General features: G+C 35.9%; 1 protein-coding gene across 1 annotated transcript in view; it reads left to right on the top strand.

Moving 5' to 3' along the window:
• LOC141397877 (fatty acid hydroxylase domain-containing protein 2) overlaps window positions 1-14,645 on the top strand; it is a 34,474-nt gene extending 19,829 nt beyond the window's left edge. Inside the window, exons 4-6 of the mRNA XM_073974699.1 lie at window positions 10,247-10,422; window positions 13,616-14,070; window positions 14,128-14,645. Of these exons, the coding sequence (XP_073830800.1) occupies window positions 10,247-10,422; window positions 13,616-14,070; window positions 14,128-14,278 (782 nt within the window). The 3' untranslated portion in view covers window positions 14,279-14,645. The remainder of the gene's footprint in view (window positions 1-10,246; window positions 10,423-13,615; window positions 14,071-14,127) is intronic.
• The last annotated feature ends 2,270 nt before the right edge of the window (window positions 14,646-16,915 follow it).

Below are 16,915 nucleotides of genomic sequence, written 5' to 3'. Positions count from 1 at the left end.
AAAGGGTAGAACATTTTTATTCAAAAACACACTTATTGTGTACGCAATAAGTAAAAAATTGTTGATAGTTAAGAACGTTGTCTTTGGATTTATTTGAACGGACTAATGAAAAATACATGTTTTCAATGTATACAAAACTATTAATGCATGGCATTCTTTGACATAAAATTAATTCAAATAACGAAGTTGTACAAATTATTTGTACATAATTTTGTAATGGTTGCGCTGCTGGGGAACTTCATGTAATATTGGAAAATATTTTAATCAGCCAGTTTTCCAGCAGCAACATTTTCTATTAATATGTTAGATAGGCTCACTAGCTCTCTTAATATTTTAATTACATTTTTATTTGTTTTATGCTATACTTAGCGCTATAGTGATAACAATTTTATGCAGCTGAATGTGCATTGATAATAAGGGCATTGCCCATTGATAATGCACTCAGCAAGGCAATACGTTACTATAGTGATAAGTAGACAGCGGAATTTTATGCAACCTCTATTTTTGGTCCGATTCATGTCAAATTCTGGGACTGGGCATATTTTTGGCTTCTGTAGTGGGATTCTCTAACGCATTTTTTGGCTAACGACAAAAATCGGTAAAATTAAAATCCATATAATTTCTGTAATTAACGATATTATTCGGTAAGTTAACTACCAATAAAAAGTAGTCGCAAAGTTCTACCGATAGCAACAGTGTTGTCAACTTTTGTTTGAACTTTTCATTCATAATTTTGCGTTTTAATTTTAACGATTTTTGTCGGTAACCAAAAAATGCGTTAGAGAATCCCACTACTGATTAAATTGCAATCGTAACATATGACATATGCAAAATGCAAAAATTTTTGCATATGCAAAATGTATGCATTTTACATATTTTCTTATGCAACAAATATTTCAATAATAGGTACAAAAATGTTTTTATGTACAATAGGGCTGCTCATACAACTACAAACATATTTTGTTATTGTGTTAGTTTTGAAACACAAACATTTTGATAGTTTTCGAATTTCCCATTTTATTTATCAGATTTTATAAAATTTACGAAAAACAATTCGTATAAATACATTCTACAATTACACGGATAAGCAAACAATTAGCATACACATTCGTTTATTCTCCAATGGCTACACAAGAATTTATAATTCAAATATCGACGCCTCCAAACAATAGTATGCTAAGTCGACTTAGCATGTTTTCAAGTTCTGTACAGTTTTATATTTAACGTCCTTTAACTTAAATTCTGTCAAATTTTGGTAATGATCGGACAATCCGAAGAGAAGTTATAAACAAATATTTACTTAGCATAGTACTGAAGGTCAAAGAAATTTCCAAACTTTTAGAGCTTGTCCTGCAAAACTCGCTTTTCAGAATTAGAAAACTATTATTTGGAGGTGTGGAACGTCCTTTAAATTAAATTCTGTCTAATTTTGGTAATAATCGGTCAATCCGAACAGAAGTTATAAACAAATATTGACTTAGCATAGTACTGAAGTTCAAAAAAATGTCCAAACTTTGAGAGCTTCTCCTGCAAAACTCACTTTTTAGACTTAGCATACTATTATTTGGAGGTGTCGATTTGATGTTTTGTTCGAGTAATGTTGGTTTGTTGGGCTGTCTTGTGTAATGGAAAAAATATGTGTATTGAAAATTTTCATTTCGAAAACAAAAGCTCTCTTTTTCAATTATGTGAGTGAGCAAATTGATACACACCGACAGCAGAAGTGCGCCCTTTGAGCAGCCCTAATGTTTAAAATTCTTTTAAGACAAGTCAATAAAATAGATAAATGTATAACCACAGCCTAAACGTTCAAAATACCGAAAATCGGGAGGTATCGTTCATGGGGGCTATATGAAGGCCTGAACCTAAACCGACAAATTTTAGGTGGAAAGTTGTTTACCCCAAGGAAGACTTAATACCAAATTTCAGCCATTTTGGCGGGATATTGAGGCCACAACCTTCAAAATACTGGAAATCGGGAGGTACCGTACTATGGAGGCTATATGAAGACGTGGACCTATAGTGACAAATTTCATGTGGAAAGTTTTATACTCCCAACGAAGACTTTATACAAATTGTCAGTCATTTCGGTGGGATTTTTAGACCACAAATCCTTGTATATATTTTTGCATATGGTTTTGCATATGCTAATTTTATGCAAATATGTAAAATATGCAAAAATTGCTGGGCCTAATTCGTTTTATTTTGTGGTAAAACGAGTTTCTGTCTAATCAGATTTTCTCTATAACCATCTTAACCATATATGCATTTGCATAGGATTCCGCTGTCTAATGATGTGACAGAAGACGCAGAAGCGAAGACAGGAGGGTAAAAAAGTTTGGTTTTTGGTGGTGTGTATGCCTTAAACATCCCTGTCGGACTTTTATTAACCAGTTGATAAAATGATTGATAATAGATCGATAATTTTTAAAGTGACTAAAAACTGGCTGAAAAGTTATCTAGAGATGAACCACTTTGAACAGAAAAAATTTCGGCAATTGTCCATGTCTAGATAACTTTTCGACCAATATAAAGTTAGTCGAAAAGTTATCTAGAGATTAACCACTCTGAAAACAGAAACATGTACCGTCTGCAAAGTATTTGTGTTTGTCGAAGAAATAAGGCACAAATGTATAAATAATTCGCACTTGCTTTTTCTTAATATTCTTCGTATAAATGCAGCATCCAGTTATAGAATACAGTGTTGATGGACTGAACATATTCGTACATGTTACTCATATTATTCTGGAATTAAAAAGGAACACAAAGGAAATATACAAATTTGCCCCTTCTTCTCTCTGACAAAAAAGAGAAAGAGAGACAAAGAGAGGGAGAGAGAGAATATGAAAAGTCAAAAATAAAAAAAAAACACACAGAAACAAAAATTGTTTTTTTTTTCACATTATGTTTTAAACTGACTAAAAATAGGCAAAAAAAAGTTAGTTTATTATCAGTCGAAAAGTTATCTGGCGTTGGACAATACTGACTACTCAGGCGCTCATCGCCTTGTAAAATTAGTCAGTTGGCATAAGGCAAAATGATCGATAAAATGCCACTTATATTTAAAAAAAGCTAGCTTTATGTGAGCTTTAAATCGGCCACAGTCCCTACAGGGATGTGTGTTTCGTGCTTTGTTGTTGTTAACCAAAGTAGCAAGCGAAGAGGAAAAGAAAAAAAATGATATTAATTATGTTGTTCCTTTTTCTTCAGTGTTCTAAATACTATCGTTGAGTAAAGACGGTAAAGTGAGTGAATAAATCAGTGTTTTGTGTTTTCTTAAAGAAATGGCGCTTTTTAGTAAATTAAATGCCGAATACATTTTTTAATTGCAAATTTATAATTGAATCAAAAAGGTGAATGGAAATATTTTATAGGACAAGGAAGAAATCGCATTAAATATTGGTAATTACATCAATACATTTTTCATATACATACACACATACACATGTATATTTGAAATATTGATGTACCTATTTATTACATTATATAATCATTTGATTCCAGATGCCGATTTCCCGCTGATGATTTCAACTTTGAGGAAAATGTGTTTTATTTCACAACTAAGGAGAAGCGTTCAACGATGTTTCGATAATTTTTTTTCTTTTTAAAAGTGCGACTTTTTATAATAGGGATAGGTAAGTCGACTTTCGATTAATCGATTAGTCGACTTTTTGCAGTTAAAAGTCTAAAAATCGTGGTCGACTTTTGGCTGGAGGGAAAATCGCATAATCGATTATCTTGTAATCGATTTTCGAGTTTGCCCATTGATTGCTGACTTAGCGGTTTTACAGTTTTGGCGGTTTTACATTTTCAAAAGAAAACTCGAAAATCGACGAATAATCGATCATAATCGATTTTCTGCGGTTATAAAAAAGTCGAAAGTCGAGTTTTATGACAACTGAAATAATCGCCAGACTGAAAAATCGCATTTTTAGTTTTAGACCAAAATCGAAAAGTCGAAAAATCGATTATTGCTTTCCATTACCTATCCCTATTTTATAAATTATTTCATTCAGTTTTTCTTTTATTAAAGTCTGTTATGTATTTCTTTGGAATTTTTTGTGTACCTATGTCTCTGTTGTTGCTTTTGCTTATTTCTATGCCTTTCAATAAACCACCACCATTTATAAATATGTGTATATGTTTGAGATATCCAGTGAGCTGGAGATATCCAGAGAGCCATGTAATTTTGGACGAAATGTGTTTCAGACAATTTGGAGTCGATTGAGCAATGTCCGTCCGTCTGTCTGGCTGGAGCGGATGAACCGATTCGGTTCAAATTTTGACTTTCGTAATATTTTGCCCAAACTTAGTTTAAGTTCGAAGATGGGCTATATCGGCCCACTCCTTCTGGTACCTCCCACACAAAAGTTCGAAAATGTTCGGAAAATTTGTGCGCACGATAACTCTTGAAGAGAGTAACCGGTTTGGTCCATACTTTGCACATCATGAAATGTGTACCAGACTAAGATAAAGTTTCAATATGGACTCAATCGGTCCACTCCTTCGGGTTCCTCCGACACAAAATTGTATTCCAGGACATATAGTAAAATTTGTAGGATATTTTAATTCGATGCCATCACATTTTATAGGAGAAGGATGAGGACCATAAAGACCCCTTTGAGCTGCATAATTGTTAATAATGTGAAAAATGAAATCAGCCATCACAAAAATATAAGTACCCAAAGGCAGCGCAAAAAAGCGTTTGTCGTGAAGAAAATACATTTTAGCGGCCAAATATCCGCGTAAATGTATAAAACACATTTGCATTTGAACAAGTAAAAAAGTATCAGTCGGCTTTGCCGACAGAGATGTACCCTCAGCCTGTGGTTTCAAAATTTTTGGGCTTTGAACCGACAAAAATGTTGATTAGGATTAAATATCAAAAGTTTTGCGGAGGAGATTCTAAAAGGAATGGATCGACATTTACCGTTATGGAAGTGGATCTCCAGCCACAACATATGGTGCCATAGGAGGTTTTTACACTCTTCGGGCTGTTTGCTCAAGAAGTATGGACTTGCCCCTGAAAAAACGTTTACCATCGTAATTGAGGCAGCGAATGCAAGTTGCTTCAAGAAAAATCAAAGTGATGCGATAGCAGGTCTTAAGGTGAACTTATCCGAAATTTTGTGTGGGAGGTACCGGATAGAGTGGACAAATATAGTCCATATTTGAACCTGACCTATATCTAGCAGATATATTAGAATGTGTAAAGTATGGACCAAATCTACTCCCTTCAAGAGTTACCGTATGAACAAATTTTCCGAACATTTTTGAACTTTTGTGGGGGAGGTACCTGAAGGAGTGGGCCGATATGGCTTATCTTCAAACTTAAACTATGTTTGGACAAAATATTACTAAGGCCAAATTTTGGACCGAATCGGCAGATCCGTTCTAGAGTTATCTGGCGCTCCAACCACCTCACACGGTGTCATAGGGGTTTTTTTGCAACTTTCATGCTATGAAACTTATACCGTCGTATGGAGGGCATTGCATACAAGTTGCTAAAGCAAAAATCAGAGCGATTCGAGAGATGGCCCTAAACTGAACTTTTCCGAAATTTTGTGTGGGAGGTACCCGAAGGGGTGAACCGATTGAGTCCATATTGAAACCTTATCTAAGCCTGGTACATATTTCACGATGGGCAAAGTATGGACTAATTCGGTTACTCCCTTCAAGAGTTATCGTGCGCACAAATTTTCCGAACATTTTCGAACTTTTGTGGGGGAGGTACCGGAAGGAGTGGACCGATATAGCCCATCTTCGAAGTTCGAACTTAAACTAAGTTTGGGTAAAATATTACGAAAGCCAAAATTTAAACCGAATCGGTTTATCCGTTCGAGAGTTATCGTGCGCTCCAGCCAGACAGACAGACGGACGGACATTGCTCAATCGACTCCAAATTGTCTAAAACACATTTCGTCCAAATATACTTTATTTACCATTATTTCGATGAGGCACATTTTGCCCGTATGAAAGCATAAATGCTGAGAGCTGAGAGCATAAATGCTGAGGGTATAAAAACGAAAAGTTCTAGGACAGAGAAGCCATTACATAGTCGATACGTGAAACCAGGTAACTATGTGGGTTCGAGTCCTTGGCTTTCCTTTTTCACTTGCAAATAATTTCCGATCATTAAGCTTAACTCTAAACGAGAAAATTAATAAAAAATAAGTACCCAAAGTTAGGTCAAAATCCATTAATTTTTAGAGTTTTTGGCCAGGTCTTTCGAGAAATTGGTCACTGAGCGCCGGGGCATCTAGTCGATAAATAACTACGTACATAGCTGACTTAAGGCAGTTCTTTCATTTGAGCAATATGAAAATATCCTCCGCTAAAGCCCTTGCCACGATAACGATAACTTACGCGTTAAGTATTCGATGTGTCCGAAACCTTACATATTATAAAAGTTATTCTAAACATACATGGAATCTGCCTCACAGAAGTTCAAAATGTTTGCTTAAGTTTAGTTTAAGGGGTTTCCAAGGATTATTTTAAAATTTCCATTGAAGGTAGAACTTGTGATTCTGATGACAACGATAAATTTTAATTTTTTCAAGAGTAAGCACATGTTTCCTGACATAATTACTCTTACTTACTTACTTAGCTGGCCCATTACAGAACATTTGTTCCATAGGCCAAACTAAGAAAAGATCTCCAAATCTCACTATGGGTAGTATTAGTGTTTTGTAGAGCGTTATTTTTGTTTTACATAAGCCAAGTGCCATCGGTTAGTCAATACAATTCTTCTTTTTATTTCACAACTGATGTCGTTCGTTGTGTTTACGGCGGTGCCGAGGTATACGAAGTCTTTTACTACCTCAAAATTATAGGAACCAACAACAGTTGGTCCGAGATCAATGGATGCATTGCGCGTCGACACCATCAACTTGGTCTTCTCGCCGTTTACCGCCAGACCCACTTTAGCAGATTCTCCTTCGACCTTCATAAAGGTATCAGTTAATTCTTTTACTGATCGTCCCATGATGTCTATATGATCAGCATAAGCAAGTAACATGTGGCTTTTGGTGTAGGTTGTGCCACTTCTTTTTAAGTTTGCCTCTTGTTAACCTTTCCTACCAGGATGTTGAAGAGATCACACGAAACTCTGTCTCCGTGTCTGAAACCTCTTTTGGTAAAAACTCTACGGAGAGGTTCTGTAATATTCTAACTGAAGATCTTGTATCAGTTTGAGTAATTTTACAAAGCCGAATGAGCTTTGTGGAGATACCAAATTCAGACATGGCCTGGAATACCTTTGAACGCAGCGGGCTGTCGAAGGCTGCTTTATAATTGACAAAAAGGTGGTAGGTGTCGATCTGCATCTCTTGGGTTTTCTCCAGGATTGGCAGCAGGGTAAATATCTGGTCAATGGTGGACTTGCCATGTCTAAAGCCGCATTAGTATTATCCAATTATCTCGTTGACCATAGGCTTTAGTCGTTCGCACAATATCCCTGACACGATCTCCCTTCTCCCTTCTTGTGGGCGGGGCACAGGATACTCAGGTTCCAATCGTCGGGTACTCGTTTTTCCTGCCAGATGGTGCTAACTAGCTGATGAATACACCTTATCAGGTTTTGAACAGCTCGGCTGGTAAGCCACAGGCTCCTGCTACCTTATTATTCTTGAGCCGATTTATTTCTGTTCAATTTCTATTCAATTCCATCTCCTGGGATTTGATCAATGGTATCTTCGTCGACTACTATTGGATACCAACAGTTTTTTCTGCGGAATGGACGTTGCTCCTCTCTCCTTTTCTTCCGATACCTTTCTCGTGCGCTACGCGTTGCTACTGATTGTAATGTAACCCCATATGCCGCATTTTTCTCTTCGGTAGCAGCACGACACTCCTGGTCATACCATGGATTCCTTGGTAGAGGTTTCTGATATCCAAGTACTGATTTTGCGGCTGTTTGCATGGAGTAGACTATGTTTTGCTATTGTCCTGATATGCTATCGGGACGAGGAGTGCTTTGATTAAGCAGTTGCGCCAGTTGAGTGGAATATACTGTGGCTATCTGTTGTGATTGCAGCTTACTGACGTCCAACTTCCGTGTTGTGTCTGTTCGCACTTTGTTTGCTACGTTTAACAGGGTGCGTACCTTTGCTGCAACAAGTAGTCCGCGTCTATGTTTGCTCCTCGGAACCAACGCACATCCAACACGCTCGATGCAAGGTAGTGGTCCGAGTCTATGTTTGCACCTCAGAACGATCGTACATCCAACACGCTTGATGCATGTCTTCCATCTATCACAACGCGATCAATTTCATTTCTTGTTCTTTGATCTGGCGACAGCCATGTCCACTTATGAATATCGAGATGCTTAAATCTGGTACTGCTAACCACCATGTTTTTTGCAGCGACAAAGTCTATCAGCCTCATACCATTGTTAGATGTTTCGTGGTGGAGACTATATTTTCCGACCGTTGGGCCAAAGATATTCTTCTATCCAATTTTGGCATTAAAATCGCCTAGTATAAGTTTCTTCATAAGTTTCTTCTAAGCGCTCGTAAAATATATCTTTGGTCTGTTCGTCCTTGTCTTCAATGGGAGCATGAGCGCAAATAAAACTGATATTGACGAATTTTGCTTTTAATCGAATTGCAGTGAGTCTTTCATTCACTGGGTGAAGCTGGAGACCAGATCTTTTAATCTCTGACCAACTACAAATCCGCAACCAAACTCATGCTTTGTGTCATGGCAGCTATAATACAGTACGTCACCTTTAGGTGTTGTTGTGACGCATTTCCCGTTCCATCGTATTTCCTGTATGGAAGTAATGTCGGCCTTGTACTTTTCAAGTACATCTGCCAATGCGTAAACTGCACCTTCTCTATAAAGAGTGCGAACATTCCAGGTGCAGATTCGCAGATCATGGTCCTTAAAATGTTTACGGGGTTCGTCAACATTAGAGGGGTTTGTTTTTCTTTTCTTTCGTTTTTTCATAGTAGGTTGTTTTTTCTAGGGGAGGGTTACTAACCCGACGCCCAAACCCAAGTTTTTAACGTTCTTATGGGTGAACGCGCGGCACATGTTAGCTCACTATCTTTAACGGGTGTTAAAGACAGTTCCCCAAGTGACACCACGGGGAGGTCAGTGTCCACTTGAAATGAAAGAGGGACCAATATAAATCCTAGGCTTTGCCATGTTAAAACCGGTCAGGACCGTTCCTTGGTATCTTCCATCCCCTACGTCACCCAAAATGAAATTGATGAAAGGAATAACTGCAAAAAATTAGATCCATTTCCAAGATGTGCTATGTCGTTACATTTCTTCATGTATCTCCTCCGCAAAAATTGAACACTTTTAGACATTAATCCAGTTTAAAGAAATTTATGTGATCGTATGAGTTATAAGCTACGACATCTCCAAATATTTAGGCGGGGTTATTTTGTGTATGAGGCAATTGCAGCGGAAAACTTAGCTATTATTATTTTTATGAACTTTCAAATTTGCTTAAAGTTCCATTGAATCTACAATATTTCACACGGTGCAGCGTGTCGATCCTGGTACGACTTTTGATGATACATACTTCCAATTCCTATTGTACTTTTTGTTAGACGGTAGTATTGGCCTTGTACAACTTAAATATCACAAGTGCAGATAAGATGTTTACATTCGATTATTTCGTTAATCTCTTTATTCTTCTTTCTGAGTGCATTTTGCCACATGGAAACAATGTTGACCATACGGTAGTGGACTTCGATTGGTATACACCTCTATAAACCAATCTTTACAATTTAAAAATTGTAAAACAATTTATTATCATTACAATAAAGAAGGGTTTATGACAATAACTTGCAATAAACAAAGATTTAGAAGTGTCTGCCAATAAATTTTTTTAATGGTGTCTATACTCGTAAAACTAATCCGGAATATTTATAAATACTATAATATTGATATCGATTTGTTACAGTTAACCCTCGGGTAAAAGTCTGTTACTTAGGAATAGTAATATAATAATTTATAACTGACGTTTTCAAATTGTATATTTACCTTGAAGGAAGGGGGGATGGATAAACTGTTAATTTCTATTCTTATTAATTCATATATACATACATACTTAATTGCTATTCCCCGAATGCAGAAGTGTGCTACCGTTGAAACGGCATGTAGATGTTGTGGTGCATTGTAGAATCTATAACTATCCCCAGAGTAGGGGCAGTGGAACACCTCTCCGTCTTTTTCCTTTTTTTTTTTTTTTGCTAAAAAATAATGTACCCATCTTTTTCTTCTATTTTAGGTGACGATCCCTTCATGTTTTGGGTATTCGGTACAAATATTTTCACGATGTTGGTCTATTGGATGTTCGGCGGCTTCTACACATTTATGGATCTGACAAATTGTCCGGCATTTCTGCGTAAATATAAAATTCAACCGGGTACAAATGAACCCGTTGAACGTGCAAGGCTACTAAAGGTTAAGTTTACTTTTCAATGTTGTTGTTGTTGTTGTTGTTTTTATTAAACTTAATTGTACCAATGAACTTTAGACAAAGCACACATGTATAAAAGGGTGTAATGAAATATTTGAAAAGTGATTGAAACTAGGAAATATGGGGGGACTTTATAAATAAATAATTATAAAGAATTTAAAGACAACTAACCCTGCGTTTATACATGACACGACAGTTGAGTTCATGTATTGATTGTCAAAAATCTAAAACTTGCCTGTGTGACGTAGGCGTCACGACAAAAAATTATGAATGAAAATGATCGATTTATTTTCGTTGTAAAGTCTTTATATACGAGCAGAATGGAGTCGTTTTTTACGAGCAGAAGAGAGTCTATATAGACGAACTGAAGGGAGTCCTTATAGACGAGCTGAAGGAACTTTTCATAGACGTCCAGAAATGGGTCTTTATAGACGACCAAAAAGGAGTCTTTATAGAAGACAAGAAGGGTGCCTTTATAGAAGACCAGAAGGCAGTCTTTATAGACAATAAGAATGGAGTCTTTAAAACGACAAGAAGGGGGTCTTTATAGACGAACAGAAGGAAGTCTTTATGGGCGATCAGAAGGGAGTCATTGTGGACGAACAGCAGTGTGATTCTCTAACACATTTTTTGAGTTACCGACAAAAATCGTAAAATTAAAACGCAAAATTATGAATGAAAAGTTCTAAGAAAAGTTGAAAACACCCTTGCCATCGGTAGAACTTTACGACTGATTTTTATTCGTTGCTTACTTACCGAAAAACATCGGTAATTACCGAAATTATAAGCATTCTAATTTTACCGATAATTGTCGGTAAATCAAAAAATGAGTTAGAGAATCGCACTACAGAAGGAGGTCTTTATGGACGACCAGAAGAGAGCCTTTGTAGACGACCAGAAGGAGGTCCTTATAGACGACCAGAAAGGAGTCTTTATGGACGACCAGAAAGGAGTCTTTATGGATGACCAGAAGAGAGTCTTTAAGAACAATCAGAAGGGATTCTTTATAAACGACCAAAGGGGGGTCTTTATGGACGACCAAAAGGCAGTCTTCATAGACGACCAGAAGGGAATCTTTATAGACGACAAGGAGCAAGTCTTTACGGACGACAAGAAGGCAGTCTTTATGGGACGACCAGAAGGGGGCTGAAGGGAGTCTTTATGGACAACTAGGAAGGAGTCTTTGTGGACGACCAGAAGACAGTCTTTATGGGACGAATAGAAGGGGGCTGAAGGCATTCTTTATAAACGAGGGTTTTATACGAGCAAAAGGGAGTAAATATAGGGACCAGAAGGGTGTTTTTATGGACGTGCTGAAGGGAGGCTTTATAGACGATCTGACACGACAAGAAGGGAGTCTTTGAAAACGACAAGAATGGGGTTTATATAGACGAACATAAGGGAGTCTTTATGGATGACCAGAAGGGAGAATTTATGAACGACTAGAAGGGAGTCTTTATTGACGACCAGAAAGGAGCTTTATTGACGACCAGAAGAGAGTTTCCATAGAAGACCTGAAGGGAGTTTTTATAGAAGACCTAAAGGGAGTTTTTATAGACGTGTTAGAGGGAGTCTTTATGGACGACCAGGGATAAACGTACGTCTGGAAACGACCATAGAGGTATAGCTGGCTGAGCAGATTATTAGCACTACGGTTTGCTCGGTCAATGAGGACGCCCCTACCAGAATTAGAGGAGCGTGTCACAGTTCGCCAGACATAATCATCGTGTCACCTGGTCTGACAAATGACGTCACCTGGCATCCCGTCATTTCCCTTGGATCAGACAATCTCCCCATAGTTGTCTCCATCAGCAGACCACCCGATTTCGTCATCTCTGAACGCCGCACATTCGTCAATCATGGGAAAGCTGATTAGCCGAGTTTAAGAAAGTTCACCAATCACCGCTTCAGAGAATTGCCCGAAATGACCCGAAGAGGTGTGCAAGTTATGTACTTCAATGGACTGTTTGTCCAGCACCCCGAGAGTGACAGGGCGAAGAGAAGAGTGTTACGTTGCATTAGATCTCTTCCTGCCGAGGATGAACCACCACAGTTTACAGTGGATGATGTTGCGAATGCCATCAGGAACGCTAAATCATCCAAAGCGTTGGGCCCTGACGGAATTTCCATGGTAATGTTGAAACAGCTGGATGACCCGGGAGTAGAGTATCTCACTAAAGTTCTCAACCTGTCGCTAGCCACCCTGGAAAATGGGCAGGGTGGTCCCGCTACTGAAGCCAGGCCAGGATGCCAGCAAAGGTGAATTGTACAGACCGATTTCGCTTTTTTCACCTGTAGCGAAGACCCTTGAGGCCTTAGTCCTTCCAACCATTAGAAATAGCTATCAAGTTCCCAATCATCAACATGGATTCCGTAAGCAGCACAGCACGACAACACTGAACGCCATCTCCACACATATTTGTCGAGGACTCAACCAGGAGCGGCCGTGTGATAGAACAGTGATGGTGGCGCTTGACTTATCAAAAGCCTTTGATACTGTCAAACACTCCACGCTGTTCGAGGACATCGAGCAGACAACCCTCCGGCCAAGTCTGAAACGTTGGATAATCAACTATATGTGTGGTCGCCAGTGGTATGTGGAATTCAGGAACAAAAAATCCAAGCTCCGTATAGTGGAACAGGGATTTCCCCAAGGAGGGGTGATATCTACGGAACTGTCGATGGTAGCAGAATTCCGACCACAAACTGCCCCAAAATTCTAGGGGTCACATTCGACACCACTTTCACGTCGTCCGCGCATGCCACAGCTATCTGTGATAAACTGAAATGGAGGAACAAGGTCCTCAAGTCCCTAGCCGGCAGCACTTGGGGTGCAGATAAAGAAACCTTGTTGACCACGTATAAAGCGATAGGTCGGTCTGTGGTAAGCTATGCGGCTTACCACAGACCGAAGAGAGTCTACATATCCGCAATGAAGAGTGTCTTTATCGATGACAACAAGGATTTTTTTACAAAAGATCAGAAGGGACTCTTTGAAGAAAATTTTCTACTAAACGTGATTCCCCATAAAAAATAGAGTAAACTTGGCATTACACCCTAATATACATATGCCCATGTGTCACAATATGTATATCTTCCTCAGTCAATGCAATAATTTCCATATCATTGTCTGAATCATTTTCATTTGTTTGTTTTTTTTTTTTTTTTTTTTTGCAGGTCATATCAAAAGTAGTGACGAATCAAGTCTGTGTTGGTGTACCCATTTCCGTGCTCTCCTACAAGCTGATGCAGTTGAGAGGCTTAACGCCAATACGTGAACTACCCACATTCCATTGGGTTTGTGTTGAGCTGACCATTTGCATTCTTATGGAAGAATTGGGATTTTATTACTCACATCGTTTGCTGCATCACAAGAACATTTATAAATTTATACACAAACAGCATCATGAATGGACGGCACCCATAGCAGTAACGGCCTTGTATTGTCATCCCATCGAACATGTATTCAGTAATTTATTACCCCCCTTTTTGGGGGTCTTCATAATGGGTAGTCATGTGGCCACAGCATGGATGTGGTTTGCCTTGGCCATATTGTCAACACTGAATGCTCATTCGGGATATCATTTGCCGTTCTTTCCCAGTCCTGAGGCACATGATTTTCATCATTTGAAGTGAGTACAAGTATTCGGATTACCAGATAATAATAATAAATCGATGTTCTCTTTTAGATTCAATAACTGTTTTGGTGTCTTGGGCGTCTTGGATCGTCTACATGGTACCGACAGCTTATTCAGAGCTTCAAAATCCTATGCCCGTCATTTAATGATGTTGTCTTTTGTACCACCGCGTGAAGCCTTTCCCGACTCAACAACAAAATGAACATGACTAGGAAGAAGAAGAAGATCCTGATTCTGATGCCATGTGAATGGAAGTGAAAATTGTAAAGAAAAGCTTTAACAAAAAAATTGTGCTTATTTCTAGGTTAGAATAAGAAGAAGAGTGAGTTGCATTGATTCGGGGAGATTTACTTGTGTAACAAACAAATATGACATTATCATGAAAAACAAAACCTAAAATGAAGAGTTTCATAGTTTATTTTTTGGTTTAGTTCAACTTAGTTTTTAAGATGGTGATTCAAATAAAGTTTATAAACTCTGAAAATAGAAGAACACACAACACATTTTATATAAGTCATATAAAATTACGTGAATTAATAAAGAAATACATACATACCTATGTATATGGAGATGTGCGTTTTTTTTTTACAAACAAGAAGGGAACTTTAATATCGAGAAAAATAATTTTAAAAAAGGCCACGTCTGAAAAACATTTATTAAACATATTTTTAAAAAATTCAATGTGGAAAAAAATTTGAAATAATATTTAAAAAAAATATTTAAAATAGTATTTTTTTTTTTAAATTACGTCTTAAAAATTATTTTAAACACTATATTCAAAGAATCCTCGCATGAAAATAGTTTCAAAAAAATTTTTGAATGGTCCACTCTTAAAAAATAATTAAAAAAAAAATAATGCCTGAAAAATTATACAAGTTTAAAAAAGAAATAACACATGAAAAAAATATTTAAAAAATCCTCGCCGGAAAATAATTAAAAAAACTTTTTTTAAAAAATCCACGACGGAACAATAATTTTAAAAAATCCACTTCGGGAAAATAATTTAAAAATCCACACCGAAACAATAATTTTAAAAAAATTCACTCGGGGAAAATTTAAAAAAATCCACGCCGGAAAAATAATTTTAAAACATCGACGCCAGAAAAATACTTTTAAAAAATCCAAGACTGAAAAAATCAAAAAAAAAAAAAAATTAAAAATACACGCCACGAAAATAATTTTAAAAAATCGACGCCAAAAAAAATTTTAAAAAATCCACGCCGCGAAAATAATTTTAAAAAATCCACGCACGGAAAAATGTTTTTAAAAAATCGACGCCAGAAAAATAATTTTAAAAAATCCACGTCTCGAAAATAGTGTTAAAAAATTCTCTAAAAATCCCACGACGAAAACATAATTTATGAAAAAATTAAAAAAATCACCTCCGAGAAATTATTAAAAAATATATTTTTGCAAAAATTCACATCGGAAAGAAATTATTTATTTATTTAAATGTTTATTATAATAACAAATTATAATAAAATTATAATTATAAAGCACTAGCAACTAGCTTCACACATCGGAAAAATAATAAAAACAAATATTGAAAAAAATTATATGCCTGAAAAATAATTTAAAAAATATTTTTAACAAATCAACGCCTGATTAATAAAATAAAAAATATATATATATATAAAAATTAATAAAAAAATATTTAAAAAACCCCCACCTGAATAATTATTTAAAATAATGTTTTTAAAAAATCTACGTCGTAAAAATAACTTAAAATATATATTTTTAAAAAACGTCGATGTGGGAAAATAATTAAAAAATATTTAAAAAAATCACTTCGCAAAAAACAATTTATAAAAATATTCTTAAAATATCTACGTCGGAAAAATAATGTTAAAAATATTTGTAAAAAATCCACGAAGAAAAAATATTTTATAAAAAAAATTAAAAAAATCAACTCCGAAATATTATTCAAAAATATTTAAAAAAATCCGCGTCGGAATAACAATAAAAATAATATATTAAAAGAAAAATGCCAGATAAAAAATTTAAAAACTATTTTTAAAAAATCAACGCCTCAAACATAATTTAAAAAAATATTTTCTAAAAAACACACCTAACAAATTATTTAAAATTATATTTTTAGAAAATTTACGTCGGCAAAATATTTTAAAATATATATTTTTTAAAAAATCGACGTGGGAAAAATACTTAAAAAATTATTTTAAAAAATCTACGTCGGAAAAAATGTTAAAAATATTTCTAGAAAATTACCTCGGAAAAACAATAAAAATAATGTATTTTAAAAGAAATTATGAAAATTAAAAAAATATTTGTAAAAAATCAACGCCTGAGAATATTTAAAAAAAATCCCACTAATAAATTAAAGTTGTTTTAAAAAATATTAAAAGAACGGAATGAAGGTCACTGATGGAGAGTAAAAAAGAAAGGTTTTTGGAAATTCGAACCATAAGTGCGTGCAAAGTATTAAATGGTACTAAATTTAGTACAATTCGGATTTGGGTGAACGGATAGAGCTGGAATCCTGAAATTTGGAATGAGGATCACTGATGAAGAGTAAAAATGAATGGTTTTTGGAATTCGAACTATAAGTATACGAAAAGTAATAAATGGTACTAAATTTAGTACAATTTGGGTTTGGGTGAACGAATAGAGCTGGAATCCTGAAATTTGGAATGAAGGTCACTGTTGAGGAGTAAAAAAGAAATGTTTTTGGAAATTCGAATTACAAGGGTACCAAAAGTACTAAATGGTACTAAATTTAGTACAATTTGGATTTGGGTGGACGGATTGAGCTGGAATCCTGAAATTTGTAATGAGGGTCACTGATGGAGAGTAACAAAGAAAGGTTTTTAGAAATTAGAAC

This window comes from Musca autumnalis, unplaced genomic scaffold (assembly GCF_047663935.1).
Source record: "Musca autumnalis isolate F117 unplaced genomic scaffold, ASM4766393v1 scaffold_3, whole genome shotgun sequence".
Classification (NCBI taxonomy): domain Eukaryota; kingdom Metazoa; phylum Arthropoda; class Insecta; order Diptera; family Muscidae; genus Musca; species Musca autumnalis.
Note: the sequence above shows the minus strand (reverse complement) of the source record. Positions and strands in the feature narration are given on the sequence as shown.